The 16,317-nt window shown below is 34.0% G+C and overlaps 1 protein-coding gene across 2 annotated transcripts in view; it reads left to right on the forward strand.

Annotated features, from left to right (window-relative positions):
• Positions 1-16,207, forward strand: part of LOC120636152 (clavesin-1) — a 36,774-nt gene extending 20,567 nt beyond the window's left edge. For both annotated transcript variants that reach the window (XM_039907489.1, XM_039907481.1), the window contains exons 2-7: positions 6,681-6,860; positions 8,581-8,675; positions 10,015-10,168; positions 11,388-11,581; positions 12,183-12,444; positions 13,330-16,207. In XM_039907489.1, the coding sequence (XP_039763423.1) occupies positions 6,681-6,860; positions 8,581-8,675; positions 10,015-10,168; positions 11,388-11,581; positions 12,183-12,444; positions 13,330-13,361 (917 nt within the window). In that variant the 3' untranslated portion in view covers positions 13,362-16,207. The remainder of the gene's footprint in view (positions 1-6,680; positions 6,861-8,580; positions 8,676-10,014; positions 10,169-11,387; positions 11,582-12,182; positions 12,445-13,329) is intronic.
• Positions 16,208-16,317: the final 110 nt, after the last annotated feature.

Genomic DNA, 16,317 nt, shown 5'->3' on the forward strand with positions numbered 1-16,317 from the left:
TCCCCATTCCACTAATTTAGAGGTGGATACCTAATAAGTTAAGCCCTTACTGAGAGAATGTCTACTCTAAATAAACCCATAGGATTTTCATATAAACTTCAATGCAGGGAGCATTGAACACTCTAATAATTATTATTTATAATAAAACCTTTAAGCGTGTTTTCCGCGTTAAAACAGCTCTATAATATAATTTCCATTAATAAAATTTACCTGCCTTTGGAAATCCGGAGAAGATCTGGCTAGCCATTAAATCATAATTATATATATTAACATTATATTTGACAAAGTAGGACCTACTTTGTCAAATACTATATAAATACTAGCTTTAAGTTTGGAGGTTTTTGGCAGTAAGCTCTCTTTTTGTTGTGTGCACTTCTCTCCGTTATCCAGGTCAATAAACTCTAGTGGTTTCTTGTGTAACTGGATGTAGCTCTCTCAGGCGAAGCGACCTTACTCTCGTTCTCGTAAGTAATATTCGCTGTTTTTTTTTTTACAACGAATAAAGACGTTAGTTTTCGACATGTTCACAATGTGAACATTTCTAATTTTTGTTGCATAGATAGTCGTTATTTATTTTCATTTGTATTTACTTCAAGATAATTTTTTTAATAATGATAGGCTTCAAAGATCTAATTTTTTTTATTCTCGTTTCCAGAAGTAGGCACATAATTTTAGCAGTTGGATTTTCACGATAAGTTCGAGTTCACGCTTAAATGAATCAGCGGATAGCCTAGAGATTAGGGCTTCGGCCTCCCGATCGGGGAAGCCGAATGGGAGACCGAAGCCTCCGTAATGTTCTCAAAGGCGTGTAAAGTCTACCAAATGGCACATGGCCAGCGTGGTAGATAACGGCTTAAACCCTTCTCATTCGAGAGGAGACCCGTGACCTTAACTTGGTTGATAATGGTGAGGTATCGAGAACTTCAAAAAAAATTGGAAGATTCTTATATTGTTTGTTTCATTACGGATTAATATTTTATATTCTGCTCAATTAAAATCACAAAATGACTTTATAATCACCAGTGTTCACAGTGGTGATTATAAAGTCATTTTGTGATGTAATTTTCCTCAAAACTTTGTTGAGAGATAGAAGCAGTTTTGGTTTTATTGCTTTAAAATATTATGAACCCGTAATCATCGTTAGGCAGGTTAGTAATTTAAACGAAACATGGATGTGGATTGTAGATGAAGACATAATAGACGATGTTTAGGATGCATCTGTAAAATGAAATAAAAACTTTTCAAAACAATGCAAATGTGCTAGTAGTTGCGTTATTTCATTATTTTGTAAAGTACTCTCCGTTTGCACTGCACTCAAATAATTTCCATAAATACCTGAAATAGTTTTTCAAAACTTAAAATAAATCCAACTATAACAAAATGGTTATTTCCTATGTTATCTATTATTTGTACGTTTTAAAGTGTGATCCGCCAAGCATAACTTCTTTAAAATAGATAGTTTTATGTATAATAACTGGTTTATGATTTTAAAGCGATCTAATAAAATTTTAGAACACAAGAGCTGCTATTACGACTGAACTATGATAGTTAGATATATTCCCTCCCGGGCTTTATTGTAAGTAATAATGAGTACTTTATTTATATAATGCATATTTTTTACGTATCATTACTTTTCTCAGCGCACGCCAAATTATGAATTTTATAGGAAAAGATTTTCTACTTTGGTTTACATTATTCTAATTTCTTCGTTATAAACCATTGGCGAAATCGGTCCAGTACTTTCGGAGCCTAATATATATAAATTTTTAAGCATATATTACACCCTTTCTAAGCATATATTAACAAAAATTAGTTTTTTTTCTATCCGAAACCCAAAAGGAGTGTTATTAATAAACGGTATTTTTATATCGAAAAAATTATCCTTACTATTTACTAAGTTGTTTGAATGAAGGTTCTTCCAGCCAATATCCAGTTTTGTCGTGATTAAGTAAATTGATTAATTGTGATGTTAAGTAAATCTTCCAAAACATATTAATGAGACGTGAGGAAGGAAATTCATCCAATCAGTGACCGTCCTTATTTAAATACTTCATACGTTTATATCGGTATACCTTCATTACCTGATGACGGAGAACAAGGAAACCTAGTGGTTTCTGTTAATTGGGACTTACCTGTCTGGTCACGTTTAAGAATTTCTCAAGTCATGGTATGAATGGGCGTAGTGACACTAATTAATGACTCGGATAATAGATCGCGTCAGGGTATATCCGTAATTATATTGCTAGAATATCTGTCTGTGTTCTTGAATATGCATATTTTTACCTTTCCGTCACAAAATTATTTAACTAATATTAATATAAATTGGAACTTAAATAGAATTTTTATCACGAGGAAATTTTCAAGAGCCCAGAAAAAGCAAAAACTCCACCTGAAAACAGATTGCGATAAAGTCGTGGGATCAACTTTACTTTAGTTTTTTAACAATATGAACCCTTTAGCAGAACCTACTCGCAGATCGTTGTGGCCGCGTTGTTCCTTAGTCCGCGTTGGCCTTGTAAAGAGATATCTAATTATAGATATGAGCAACGTGTAGGTGTTTAAAAGTAAATATAAATAGAGCAAGCTTTAATCATGGAGCACGGGCAACAGAATAAAACAAAATTGACAGTATGCACATTAGTATGCATCAAGGCGCAAGCCACACATAAGATGACATGGGAAGATCATGAGTCTTACATGGCGCGGACGCCTTGAGGTCGAATCTGCATCCTTACCAGTGTTAAACTTTGCGTTCTGTGAGTGACCAACTACATGACTTACTTCTGGTAATTGGTCGCACGTTGGACGAAATTTTGAAAGAATTGCATATAAAATATGATATAGATATATATTTGCATCGTCCGAGTCCATGTAGGACTGAAGTGTATCTTTTTCGTTTCTTTTTCGGATGGACACTTGCTTGACCACCTGAGGAGTTGCTACGGCGTCACCAGGGTATTGGGCCGAGCGTTAAAGCTCGCCATGAGAAGAGCCCCAGGGCTCTACGACATCGGGGGGATGAAGTGTATCGAAAATGCACCCGTATTTATATCGAAATACCCACCAACTCAATATCATGAACATTGGTTGTTAATCAAATATAATTTTATTTGTTTCTTGGAAACTATTTATTAATTAAATAATAATTATAAGCGTATTTGTAAAAAGCCTAATCAATTTAATGCCAATATGAATGTATTGTTATCAAAAGTTTAATTATTCACCCACTTTATAAAATGACTGTAACAAATATATGGAATATAATGTCATATAAAACGCATGAGTTGACGCCCTTCATAAAACATTATAAAAGGCATCAACTGTGTCTTGATTTTTATATGTGTTGCAACTGCAGATGCAACTGCAGCACCCTAAACGCCAACAAACAACTGTTCGTTGGGGTAAAGGAGGCACCTCACCACGTTAAGAACAGCAAGACGTCCTTGCCTGTCAGCAACGCCGCGACTTCATTATATATTTTTGTGGCTTGCGCCTTAAGGATTCACGTATTGTTTTAATTTCCTTCTATAGGTAGCTATTTAGGCATTATTAGAAATAACCTTGATTTTATTGACACGGACAATGCCAAATACTGTGTGTATTGGTGTTTTTTTCCTGTATATGTAGGTACCCAAGTAAAATATAAACCTTGATGTAGTCGGTTATCTTTATTCCTAATGAGTCAATAAGATCATTTCCTGTTCCATCTTCAATGCATAATTGAAAAAAAAAACTTACAAGATGTTGTTTGTATTTTTCCAAATGTTTCTGATTCATAATGTTTTTAATTTTTAATACGGTATCAACAACGATATTTTGCACATTATGCGTCTTCACAACCGGTTAGTAGGGACGGACGGTGCCCAACTTTTTTGTTAGGCGCTTTGGGTCAGTTTTTTCTGCCATTCTTATCGAATGAACTACCCATGTGGTAGGTATACTACATGGAAAGGTACCGCGAATGCGAACTGCATTCTGCGGGTAAAAATTCCAGTTACGCAAGGAAGCAAAAAAAGTTACCTTTAGAATTTTACATATAATAATCCCTGACGCTAAATGAAGGGTGTTATAAGGTGGAGCTATCTACAATGAAGTTTAAATTACTTTAGGTACCTAATTCGCGATAACCAGACAATTCTATACGGTATATTTACAATATTACAGGTACATTATTTACCGTGTCTGAGACGTTTTTGAGTAAACCATTGTCATAGTTTTTACTGAGAGAAATCAAATACCCTAGAGGCCCTAACATCACATGCAAAAGTAAATACCTATTCTTTTAAAATTCTCTTCCTTTGCTGTTGCAATATAAATCCGGGAACCTAAAATATAATAATTAAGACAGAACGTGTTATGGTTGGAACTTACACTGCATATATTCAATGAAAATATTTGTACAATAATTTATCTAAAAGTATTGAGGGTATTAAATGGCTATTTGTGACAGAGCTAGTCTGAGGAAGTACGACCGCCATGCGTGTTTTTACTACTAAACTCACATTGCTGCGTTCCAGTCTGAAGGGTAACACCCTTCCAGTCTGGTTGCCGGTGTAATGACAACCAACCATAACCTTAACACGGCGACTTCTGCTTCATCATCATCATCAAATCAACCGACTCGTTGAGCTTTGTAGGTGACTCTAGTTCTTCTACGGATCTCCTCATTTCTGATTCGATCACGTAGAGATACTCGTAACATAGCTCTTTCCATCGCTCGCTGTGTGACTCTGAATCTTCTTATGAGGCCCATGGTTAGCGACCACGTCTCAGATCCGTTACACATCACTGGCAACACACAATGGTCGAAGACTTTGGTCTTCAGGCACTGAGGGATTTTGGACGCAAAGATGTCACGTAGTTTCCCGAACGCCGCCCATCCGAGTTTGATTCGGTGGTTCGCCTCTTTATACCTAACTGGATTGTGTGTCCTAAGCATATGTACTGGTCTATTTAATATAATTATTATTTAATTAATTTGTACACCATAATTCAACTTTTAACTTGTCCTTTATTAAATTTCCTGACAGAGATCGCGTTGTAGCGATTAGGCCGCCTGTTGTACGTGCGTAATATATGTTGATTCTAATTATTTTCATTTAAGCTGTTATGTTTTGGTGTACAATAAAGTTTATTTTTATTTTACTCATATTACTATTTACTATCCTCAAGCATATGCATATTACTGATCCTCAAAGAGTAATAACAATGCAATGATCTTGAAGTGGTGATAGCCTAGTGGGAAAGCCAAGGCTCCACTGACTTTTCGGAGTTATGTGCGTTATTAATTAAAGCAATTTAAATATCACTTGCTTTAAACAGTAAACGAAAAAATAGTGAGGAACCAGCATGCTATGGAGTTCACTAGCTATCGTACACATACTCAAAAATCTTTTTGGAATCCGCATTCCGAACGGAATATTTTATATTCGGCTAAGAACAAACTTGGATAAACTAAAGAATGCATACTCTACAAAATTTCGTGAAATACTTTTATGTTTTCAATAGTATCTACCTATTCAAAAATAAGGTTTTGTATCGAGAAGTGTACTTCTGTGAACTGTTATTTATAGAGCTGTTTTCAACGGTAACTAATACCTACTAATGTAATAAAAGCGAAAGTGTGAATTTCTGTGTGTTCTTGACCTTCTTACTAGTACTGATCAGTATTTAGAAAATTGTACGTATACCTTTTTCCCTGGATACGAGCAAAAAATATCAATTGTCATGTAGCGCGAGAAAATTCCTTAATTCCCTTATAAGCAATTCTAGAAAATAAATACAAATATATAGTACGGATGTGCATTTAAAAGGTGTATGCGGGCGTCGAGCGTTTCTATCGGTTTCTATCATGTGTTAGTTACACTTAAGTATTGCACCAGTCAGCGGTCCATTGAGCATATGACCTCATAATCTACTAAGTACCAACCAACATTACATACTTACTTATAAATGCATTGAATTATTAAAAAATAACAATAAATTGTATAGCTATAGTATATCGATGGCCTTGTGAAATACATATTATACAAACCTAATATGGGCTTTTCTCTTTTCGTTCTAAAGTCTTATTTATTTGTATACAAATTGTAATAGTTGGTGTAAGAAGACTAAAGCGGATTTTCTCGCTCTTGCGCTTAAAAGTGTCAACCAAGGGAGTGTAAGAGGGAAAGAAAACCTTGTATACAATTTTTTTACAGTTTCATTAAAAATTTTGTGTAGTAATTTTCATTAAAACTTTACTGTAGGTTTAGGCTTCAGACCCAAGCCTAATGTTTCATCAATGGTTTAATTAATAATTTAGTAACAAGAAATCTACTTACAATAGCACGATTTCATTACCTCGCAATCGAATTCGAGTGTATAAACTCAGTTATTATAATCATTTTTATCCTCGACCTTAATGTCTACAGGATAAACTTGTCGGATAAAATGCGTTTAGAGGCAGTAGAGGACTACGAAATGCATTAATGACTATATATCTTACATATCTTCACAAACTAAAAAAAAACTTCATTTATATACTAGAAAATACATGATTACAATATATGATTATTCCTCGCAATCAAAATGCAAAGCAGATTCACTTAGCGCAGAGTAGTCCTCATCCATTATCCTCGACTTCAATATCGAATATAGATAGATCGAAAATAATAATAATTCTTATTTTAATATTCCAGTATCGCAACACATGCTGTCTGACGTAACTACCCTTCCCGGTGTGCAGTTGGGCGACTTCCTGTTGCAGTTCGAACTCGAGGAGCCCAGAGAATCCGTCCGGGAAATCGCGAGACGTGAATTGCGAGAAACGCCAGAAGTTGTCAAACCCGCTGTGGAAGAACTAAGAAGTTTGCTAGAAGGTACATTAATTTGGTTTTTTTTTTTTTAGTTTTGTAAGAGCATTCAGCTATGAATGAATGTATGAATGAATGAATACACTTTTATTGTACACCACAGAGAAAATTTACAGAGATACAAATACAACAGCACAATAAGGGTAGAACGTACAATTTGGCGGCCTTATCGCTAAATAGCGATCTCTTCCAGGCAACCAAAGGCATACAAGAAAATGATATAAGAAATAAGTAGCTATCAGTTGACGACGAAAAGAACAGCTATGATATCTCGTTTCCCTACGTAATTATGAAAGAATTAAGAAATCCGTAGTATTATCAAAATACAGAAATTAATCAACGAGTTCCGAAGTTAGTAGGTATGACAAGGCGCATGACTCGGAAAACAAATGGACGCTTGCGGTTTATTTTCTTTTTTTACCACTACAAGTTAGCCATACACGGCAATTTCATCTGATGGGAAAATTGCAGTATAAAACAAACGGTTCATACTGGTAGTAAAAGCGGACGAAGAACGCAAGAAATAGCTAATAATAATAATATTATACTAGTAATAATTTATATACCCAGTGTAATGACTATAGTGCCATTAAATAGGGCTATCCTACAATGAAATAATTTTTCAGTAGTTCCTAAGATTATCGCGTTCAAATAAACAAACAAACAAATTCTTCAGCAGTATATATATATATTAGGATAAGATAATGTAGTTCAATCATTACATGGAGAAGGATAATATATTATATCCATAACACAATCTCCGCGAATTTGAAACGTTTTACACGTACGCGGTACGAGTCTAAAGTTCTTGGCCAATAACTACTACAAAATGCTCTCTTCTGGTTACGAAATACTTAGTCTTTTGTTATTTTCAATTGTTAATCAGCCACATAAGAAAACGTAAATTGTTAATCACGACGTGGGTAGGTATAAGAACAAGAATTTGCAAGTGAGACATTGCTAAGGCATAGTGCATGCAAGGAATACGATTTTAGTATTTCGTCATAACCATTCAAATAGGTATTAACTCCATCCATTGCATTGAAGTTAAGTAACTAATTACCTGATCAAACTTTATCTTTAGGGCTAAAAAGATTGATATGACGATACGGATACCTAAAGAATTTTTTAATGATATCTACTCAATTTCTAGAAATTATTCTAATTTCAATTATTGAGTTACAATTAAAAGTACAGTACCTACAATAAGTTACCTAAGTACAGTTAGTTATTGGATAATTCGGTATCCATATAAAAGTTTATGTTGCTATAGTAATCTGTGACCCCATTTGACCTAAAATGTTAATAAAAACAGTTTTAATGACAACTTTGTACATTCATAACTCTAATAGTAAGAATAATAGGAAAAGTAGTGGTTTTTTTTTATTATTATGAATGATGTACCCCTTATCCCTTTTGCTTAGCACCCCAATCATAATAACTATGTCAGTGACATACATAATGTGATATACAATTGGTAGGTACCTAGTCTTTAGTCGTTGTAAATGACACAATACAATGAGTGTATATTATGAAGAGGAGATGAACTCTATAGCTTGTTTTTTTAACAAAAATGTTATTGACACATAAATATTAATAGCCACATGCTTTTAAAAATCTTGTATTAATATTTGAACAAGTAAACATTCTTAGTTTACCCAGCTTCCAAAGGCATGCATAAATGGTAATGAATGTATTAAAATTTTGGATGTTGTTTTTGTTCCAGCGGACAAAGAATTAGTGGTGCCATTAGAGAGAGACGCATGGCTTATCAGGTTTCTGCGACCATGCAAATTTTACCCGCAGAGTGCATATGATTTGGTAAGAAAACATATTGGCATATTGTTATAGTTCGATACAAACTTGATGTCGTCGCGGAAGTTAGCTGCGAGTGTAGCTTCTCGCAGATTGGCTGATACCGAATGTTGAACTCTGCGCATCGAAACGCACGAAGTTCGAGAAGTCATAAAGTTTGAATCGGACTATAACAAGTACTTAAGTGACCCGTGAGTGCTTTGAGAAATTGTGTTTTTTGGAAAACGTTAACTGAATATAAATTTTTATCCCAAAAATAAAAGCTGTTTTAGGCCCAACGTATTCTTATAGGTAACAGAATAGTGAGTTTTTTTTGTACACAAGTGCTATTTGTTATATTTATTTATATGTATTATTTTTAATATTATATTTATATATTTTTAGTTTATGTATTCGTATTTAGTTATTTGAATGTAGGTTTATAAAAATTTTACACCACCTGTTTGTTCTCGCTCATGTTGTCCTAATCCTAAGGTTGCCTGGCAGTAAACGCTACTAAGCGATAAGGCCGCCTTTTGTATTCTACTCCAATCTTTGGGTCTCTTTATTATTCCTTTATTTTCTTTACCGGGTTACTACCCATTATATTTATTTATTTGTTTATTAAAAATATAAAAAAATGAATAAAATAGTGCTATACTCAATTGTCATATAATCTCTAACTAGGGAATAAACATTTTGACAGTTGTTACCGATTGAAAAATCAGCCCCAAACGTATCAATATGAACATATAAGCCTTATTTGCAATAATCCGATACAACCGGATAGTGATTACAATTTATGTGTATGCATGTTTTTGTGAACATTTCTCCAGTACCTTGATTATTTTTATTTGTAAATAATTGAAGCTCAGAGGTTAGGACATCAGCTTCACTTTCCGTGGGCCGAGGTTGGAATCCCAGCACGCACCTCTAACTTTTCTAAGTTATGTACTTTTTGGCTAATTTAAATATCACTTGCTTCAACGGTGAAGAAAAACGTCGTGAGAAAACTTGCATGCCTGAGAGTTCTCCATAATGTTCTCAAAGGCGTGTGAAGTCCACCAATCCACAATGGGCCAGTGTGGTGGAATACGGGCTGAACACCGTTCTCATTGTAGGAGTGGTACCCGTGGCCTGTAGTGGGCCAGTAAGGGGTTCATGTGATGATTGTAAATAATCATCTATCACCACCATCTAATGCTTTCGCCAACCCGTCCGGTCATCGTCATTTATGTTCAAACCCTTCCTCTCGGAGAGGCCTTTACTTCAGCAGTGGACTTTTATAGTCTATTGATGATTGATTATTGTAGATAGTAAACGGATACGGTAAATAAAATATAATTATAATAATATTATGTTTCAGATTAAGAGGTACTACGCATTCAAAGTAAAGCATCACAAGCATTATGAAGGCCTCGCGCCTAGCAAAGAGCAAAACGTCTTCAAACAGAATGTTCTGCGCGTCCTGCCTAATAGGGACCAGCTGGGCCGGAGAGTTCTTGTTCTTGAATTAGGCAGTAAGTTCTTTTATAATTACAATCATCAACGTCATCATCATAGTCGTCTTAACCGATAGACGTCCACTGCTGCATAAATTCAAAGGCATGCATTACATGAAAACTGGTAGTGAGATGATGGTGATAACCATATTCGTAAACCTAAAACTAAAGCTACGAGGGTTCTAAACGCGCCCTGGAGAAGAAGCCCAAATCAAACTTAGCCGGGTGTACTTTTCTGTTATCGCCATCTCACATTGTCATTTAGAATTTATATGATATAAATTAATAATTATACACTTAAAACAACAACAAGTTGTTGGACGAATGCCTGCATACACAGCAAATTATTTTAACGGTTTACGAACATCTACCTATTCAACCTATTAGGTTGCAAAATCCTTCAAGGTTATATCGACATCATCCATCCTCATTTTAACCAAATATTATGTTTTAATAACCTCCGTATTTATTCGTGAGCCCAAATTAGAAACAAAAATATACCATTTTAATTGAGATCATTCTTAAGCGTTATATAATGTCGTGTCCATTAAAAAACAAATAAAGAAGGTGCATTTCGCCTGAGTACTAAATTTACATCACTAATGACTATAAAACTGTTATTCTTTTTCATCATTCCTCATAATTTTGTAATTTGTTTTCATAATGACAGATATTAAGTAAGTAGTATATGGCTTTCGTGTTATTGTTAGATGTTACATATTTCAACACTATGCATAGGTATATCGGTTTAAATATACGATGTTGTACCTAATAACGCAATGTGTGTAGGTTTTTGTGCCTTTAAAATACTTTACCTATAAATTACTACATTTATATTTTAAAGTAGGTAGTAGATGATTTTTTCTACGGACCTAAATGTGCAATAATTACGTTGCTAAAGTGACTGGCGATAGAAAAGCAATTACTAGAGCAATTTGCAATTACTGGAAGAAAATATATAATTTAGTTTATTTGACAATATATATTCTTTAAATTTTTTCATATTTTGAATTTCCGAATGATTGAGTGAATTTGTAAAAACTCTAATTCTGAACCCCACTCTCAACTCAGAGTTTCTCTATATTATGATTTTCTGGATGAGTGAGTGAATTTACCTATTACTTACTTTGTTTGGTGCAAACCCCAGTAAAAATGCTATATATATAACATACGTGGCGAATATCGATCAGCATTTAAGCAATTAAAGGTAAAACTAATCTGGTTTTACTGCTTACAGAAAAATGGAACCACAACAAATGCTCACTGGACGAGGTTTTCAAAGGCTGCGTGCTATTTCTGGAAGCAGCTATGTTGGAGCCCGAGACACAGATCTGCGGCGCCGTCGTAATATTTGATATGGACGGCCTTTCTATGCAACAAGTCTGGCAGTTTACGCCGCAGTTCGCTAAGCGAATTGTAGACTGGTTACAGGTAATTTCATCATTCATTTAAATTAATGATAAAGCTCGCGCCATCCTGTAATAACTACGTCTGCAGATGACATCCAAGCCAAGACCTGCCAAGCTTTTCTAAAAGAATCAAACGTAATTCCCTACGTTTAGTAATCCCAGTACTGGTTCGCATAACTTTATAAGTTTGATTGTATTACGTCAGTTGCATGTACGAGTACATTATGTGCCTCTCTAGGTACCTTATACAAATTTTTGATATTTTCTCTGTTAATGACCGGAGGAACTTCAATTTCAAAATCTGTTATCATCCACTAAAATGCAACCCACATTCCCACTAAAACAACCGTGTTGCCGAACCGTTGAACTCGTAATACATTTTTCCCTGACGCCCAACTCACGGATTCAGAATCAGGTAAACTACTGGGAAAAAGTCTCATTTGGAACTGGAAAATATTTGATGGTATTCAATTTATTAATATTTATTTTAATTAATATATTTTACATTATTCTACTTTTTATATGGATTTACGAGTATATGCAGTTGAACAAAGTGGGAAAATAAGTATCTCTTGAAATGTTGGTTAAATATTTTTCTAATACGTCTTTTATTTTTATTTAAGGAGAGTATCCCGCTAAGAATAAAAGGCTTCTACATCATCAACCAGCCGTTTATCTTCAACATGATCTTCCAACTGTTCAAGCCCTTGCTCAAAGAGAAGCTGCGATCCCGCATCGTGTTTATGGGCAGTGACCGAGAGCAACTGTATAAATATATCACTCCCAAGTTCCTACCGGACTGCTATGGAGGCACGCTCAGCATTCCTAACGTCAGCGGACCGCAATGGTTGGAACTATTATTGATCTGCGATAAAGAATTTGCCGGTAAGTTGCCCAGTCACATTGACATTCCCATTGCCCATTCGTTTTTTTAAAATAGTGTTTTTATCTATATACCAGTGTAAACGAATAACGAAATAACGTATGAAAACCCTATTGAAGATAAAATACCGATACGTGCATTGTACCTACGCTACGCGACGCGTAGGTACCTAATAAATTGACAGGAGTCACATGATTTAAACTTTGCATTAGATGTTACGGCTGTATCTGATTTCTTTCTGTATAAAGTTTACTAAAAAACTATTATGTTTTCAGTTTCAAAGATAAGTCTCAGAGGCAGTGCATAATGTTACTCTTAAAGCCTGTGATATATTATTTCGGTTTTCACACACGCCGTATACAAAATTGAATTGCTGTTAATAATTAGTGTGACTAAAACTCGAGAACGACTTGAACGATTTGGCTAATTAAGGTCTCACGATATTCGTGGAACTCTAGGAAAGGTTTCAAATGTGAGAAAATATAGATGAAGAAAAAAAAGGCTTCGATCTCGTAGAAAAGCCGTCATCTTCTTATCAGCGCTGGGACCGCGTACGGACGCTAAGCCTTCTTAGCGTCCGTACACGGTCCCTCGGAAGTAGGAGATCTTTCTCCTACTTCCGAGGCAATTAAAGGCCAGCCAACAGGCCAGCCAATAGTATTTTGCAGCCTTTCAGTATCCCTATGCTGGCCATGACACCTCTCTGATAGTAGACTGGGTTTTAGAGCTTAGACCTCCACGCCTCTGTGATATGAGGTTGTTGGTCATCTGTGGGATATGCGCAAAACTAATAGGAACTTTATTTGTCATCACAGATACTGTTCTTAAAAAAATTGAGTATAAAATGTTTCCCTGATTTGAATTTAATTAATCTATTTTTGTTTCAGCCATTAACTCTTACGGATATCGGAAGAAATGAATAAGGAATCTAGGCTAAGCATTTATTGGACTACTTTTAGGGACCAGTACAAAATTAAAGATTATCATGTAAACAGTATCCATCAGAGGTGCCGTTACCAAACAAATCAATAAACATTGTTGTAAAACATCAAAACTTGTAAGTGCAATTTTGCAATACCTACGGGGTAAAACTTAATTTTTCGAAACAATTGCTAGTCAAAATTCCCACAATAATTTGTTGTTATTGACTGAGTTATAGGACACCTTCCCTCTCTCAGCATACGAATTTAGGAAATAGTGGAAAGATCAGCTAATCAAAAAGTATTTTGATTGTCACATTGTCGATTTTATTCTATAACAATCGATCTCCCGATGTTAAGAAGAGGTAGACGAAATTACTCTTCTGCCTCTTCTTATTTTGCTCTATGGTTTCTCGCTGTGTCAAACCCGCACTTCGCTATTATCGAGTAGCTCAGAGGAGGCATGGCGGAGTCAGGAGATGTAGATTGATCAGTTAGAACATCGACTCATACCAAACTGTCATGTGGGCAATCAAAACTCCCCTGGTGTTAGTGATGCGAGATGGTGATGCGATGGTAAACATATAGTAATAGGTACAATCATTATGCGCTTAGTACGTTGTTATAGCAAAAGTTTGCAATTAAGTTTGTTTGGTTGTAACACTTTGTAACAATGTTAACATAGTTACATAAGGTTTTACAATAATGTTTATATTCTATTTTGGAGTAGGCACATTCAAATTCTGACAAAATTTTTATTCATACAGGTAATTTATTTTTAATCTGAGTACTAATGGTCCCTTTAATTTAATTTAATTATGGAAATGTGATATGTTACTTTAAGATTTTATGAATCGTCTCGAATTTACGATGATGAGTTAGGTACTTACTATTAGATGAAATATAAGTATAGCCTTAGTTCAATATACTATTTTTATATTTAAGTATTATAATAATATTCTCTTAAGTTTTGTAAGTAAATAAAAAAACGACCAATAAAAAATATATGATCAAATCTCAAGAAATTATAGGGTTCTTAACAAATTATAGCCTTAATACCATAACTAACTGAAAAGTAAAAGAAGTTTTGTAAGCACAACTTAGCAATAAGTGTGGTGAAAATTGTGATAAAATTTGGATGAGTGGCGATAGCTACTCTCTTCATAGTCGAGTTATGGATTTTCTTTTAAATTTAAGCAGTCTGTGTGTTTGGTGGTTCCGCTCTCTACAATTGTTCCCTATTGTTTCCCAAAGCCATTGCACAAACCAACTGCTACTGCACTGCACTGCCGGATTAAGCTTAGAGAACTCTTTTATGTATTGTTACATTTTTATGCACAAATAAATTTAGTAATGGGCTACTATTAAGTAAGCTGTATAGGTGTTTTGGTTAAGTTCCAAAACAATCGGTCATATGCTTCTTCGCTAATCCCTTCTACTTGTATTATGTCGTTAAGCACCTACAATCAGCAAAACTCTAATTTTTATTTAAATAAAATTTTACATGACATGTGCCGTGACTCATTTGTTTTTATTCTTTGCGGATTTGTGGTAACTTAGCTCAAGCTCATCACTTGCCTTTCCTTAATAACGATGTACTCTGCAGCAATTATACTAAATATTTAATATAGGTTTTTATACTTTATCTAGGGAACATAGGAGAATACCTTTGTTGATGTATTAATTCTGTCATTTTTGTTTACTAATTGTTAAGGGCTGTGATATTATTATTTCTATTTTGCACGATTTCTTCTAAGCTTTGCCAGGTTAGTGTAAGAGTAATTTAATCATAAATGTCTCCCCTTTAGTCTCTTATGAAATAATTATAATGTTAAGATTTATTGGTCTTAATCAGTCTTACGGAAAGATTTGGAAGCATATAACAAATTTCCAATTTTGTTAAAAAATATTCGAATGAACAATTGCTAGTAATATTAACATAGGAATAAAACACAGTAGCAACATTATGTATTATGTATGTTTTAATGTAGTATCTTGACAGTTACTTGACTTGTACTATTATTATAGTTAATGTGAAATCGTGTCGGTTGATTTGTTTGTTTGTTACCTATGTGCAATCACAGCACCGATTTGGATGGAAAATGACACAGATAAAGCTTTCATCCTGGAGACGGACTTTTTATCCCGCTAAAACAGGGTGTTAAAATATATAGCAAGTTTTAGATATCAAATATAAATTAAAATAAAACAGGATCTTGAACTCATATGCTTCTTCATACAAAAAAGGGTCAAATTTAAATTATTTGTTAAATAAATTGGAGGTATGAGTGTACTAAAATATGAATATTATGTAAGCAGAACAAGAAGTGAGGCCCTGATATAACATATCACAATACTGAAATAACGTAAATCAGTCAAATTTGTATGGAGTGGTCAAACTGAGTTGGTCCCTAGAGTATTGAAATAAAATTTCAGATTCCAGCTAACAACGCGATGACATGAATTTAAATGAAAAGAAAGGCTACAGAATATATTTAAATAAATATATATCAGTCTACGTGACAGGGTTTTAATCTATATTTAGTTAAGAGAAAAAGAAATCACTCATAAGCTTATGTATTTCGTAATATATTTATTTTTTTACAGACATATTTTATAAAGGTTGATATTTTATAGAATATAAGTAAGTAAATATAGATAAACCATTTAAAAATACGCACATGACATGCAATCAAGCAATATAATTGAATGGGCATTATTCATTATATTTTATCAAATTCTGTATTTGGCCAATTGGAATTAAGTTTTCAGTTTTTAAAATAGACCAATAGGTCACAGCCCTCGTATTATTTCTTTATCGACTTAGCAATTTTTTTACAATATTTTTACAACATTAAAAATAATACCCTTTAAAAAAAACTAAGTTATGTATATTATTAACGTGTCACAATATGTCTCTATTCTAATTTAATAAGGCTTTTATTTTAATTTACT

This window comes from Pararge aegeria, chromosome 3 (genome assembly GCF_905163445.1).
Source record: "Pararge aegeria chromosome 3, ilParAegt1.1, whole genome shotgun sequence".
Classification (NCBI taxonomy): domain Eukaryota; kingdom Metazoa; phylum Arthropoda; class Insecta; order Lepidoptera; family Nymphalidae; genus Pararge; species Pararge aegeria.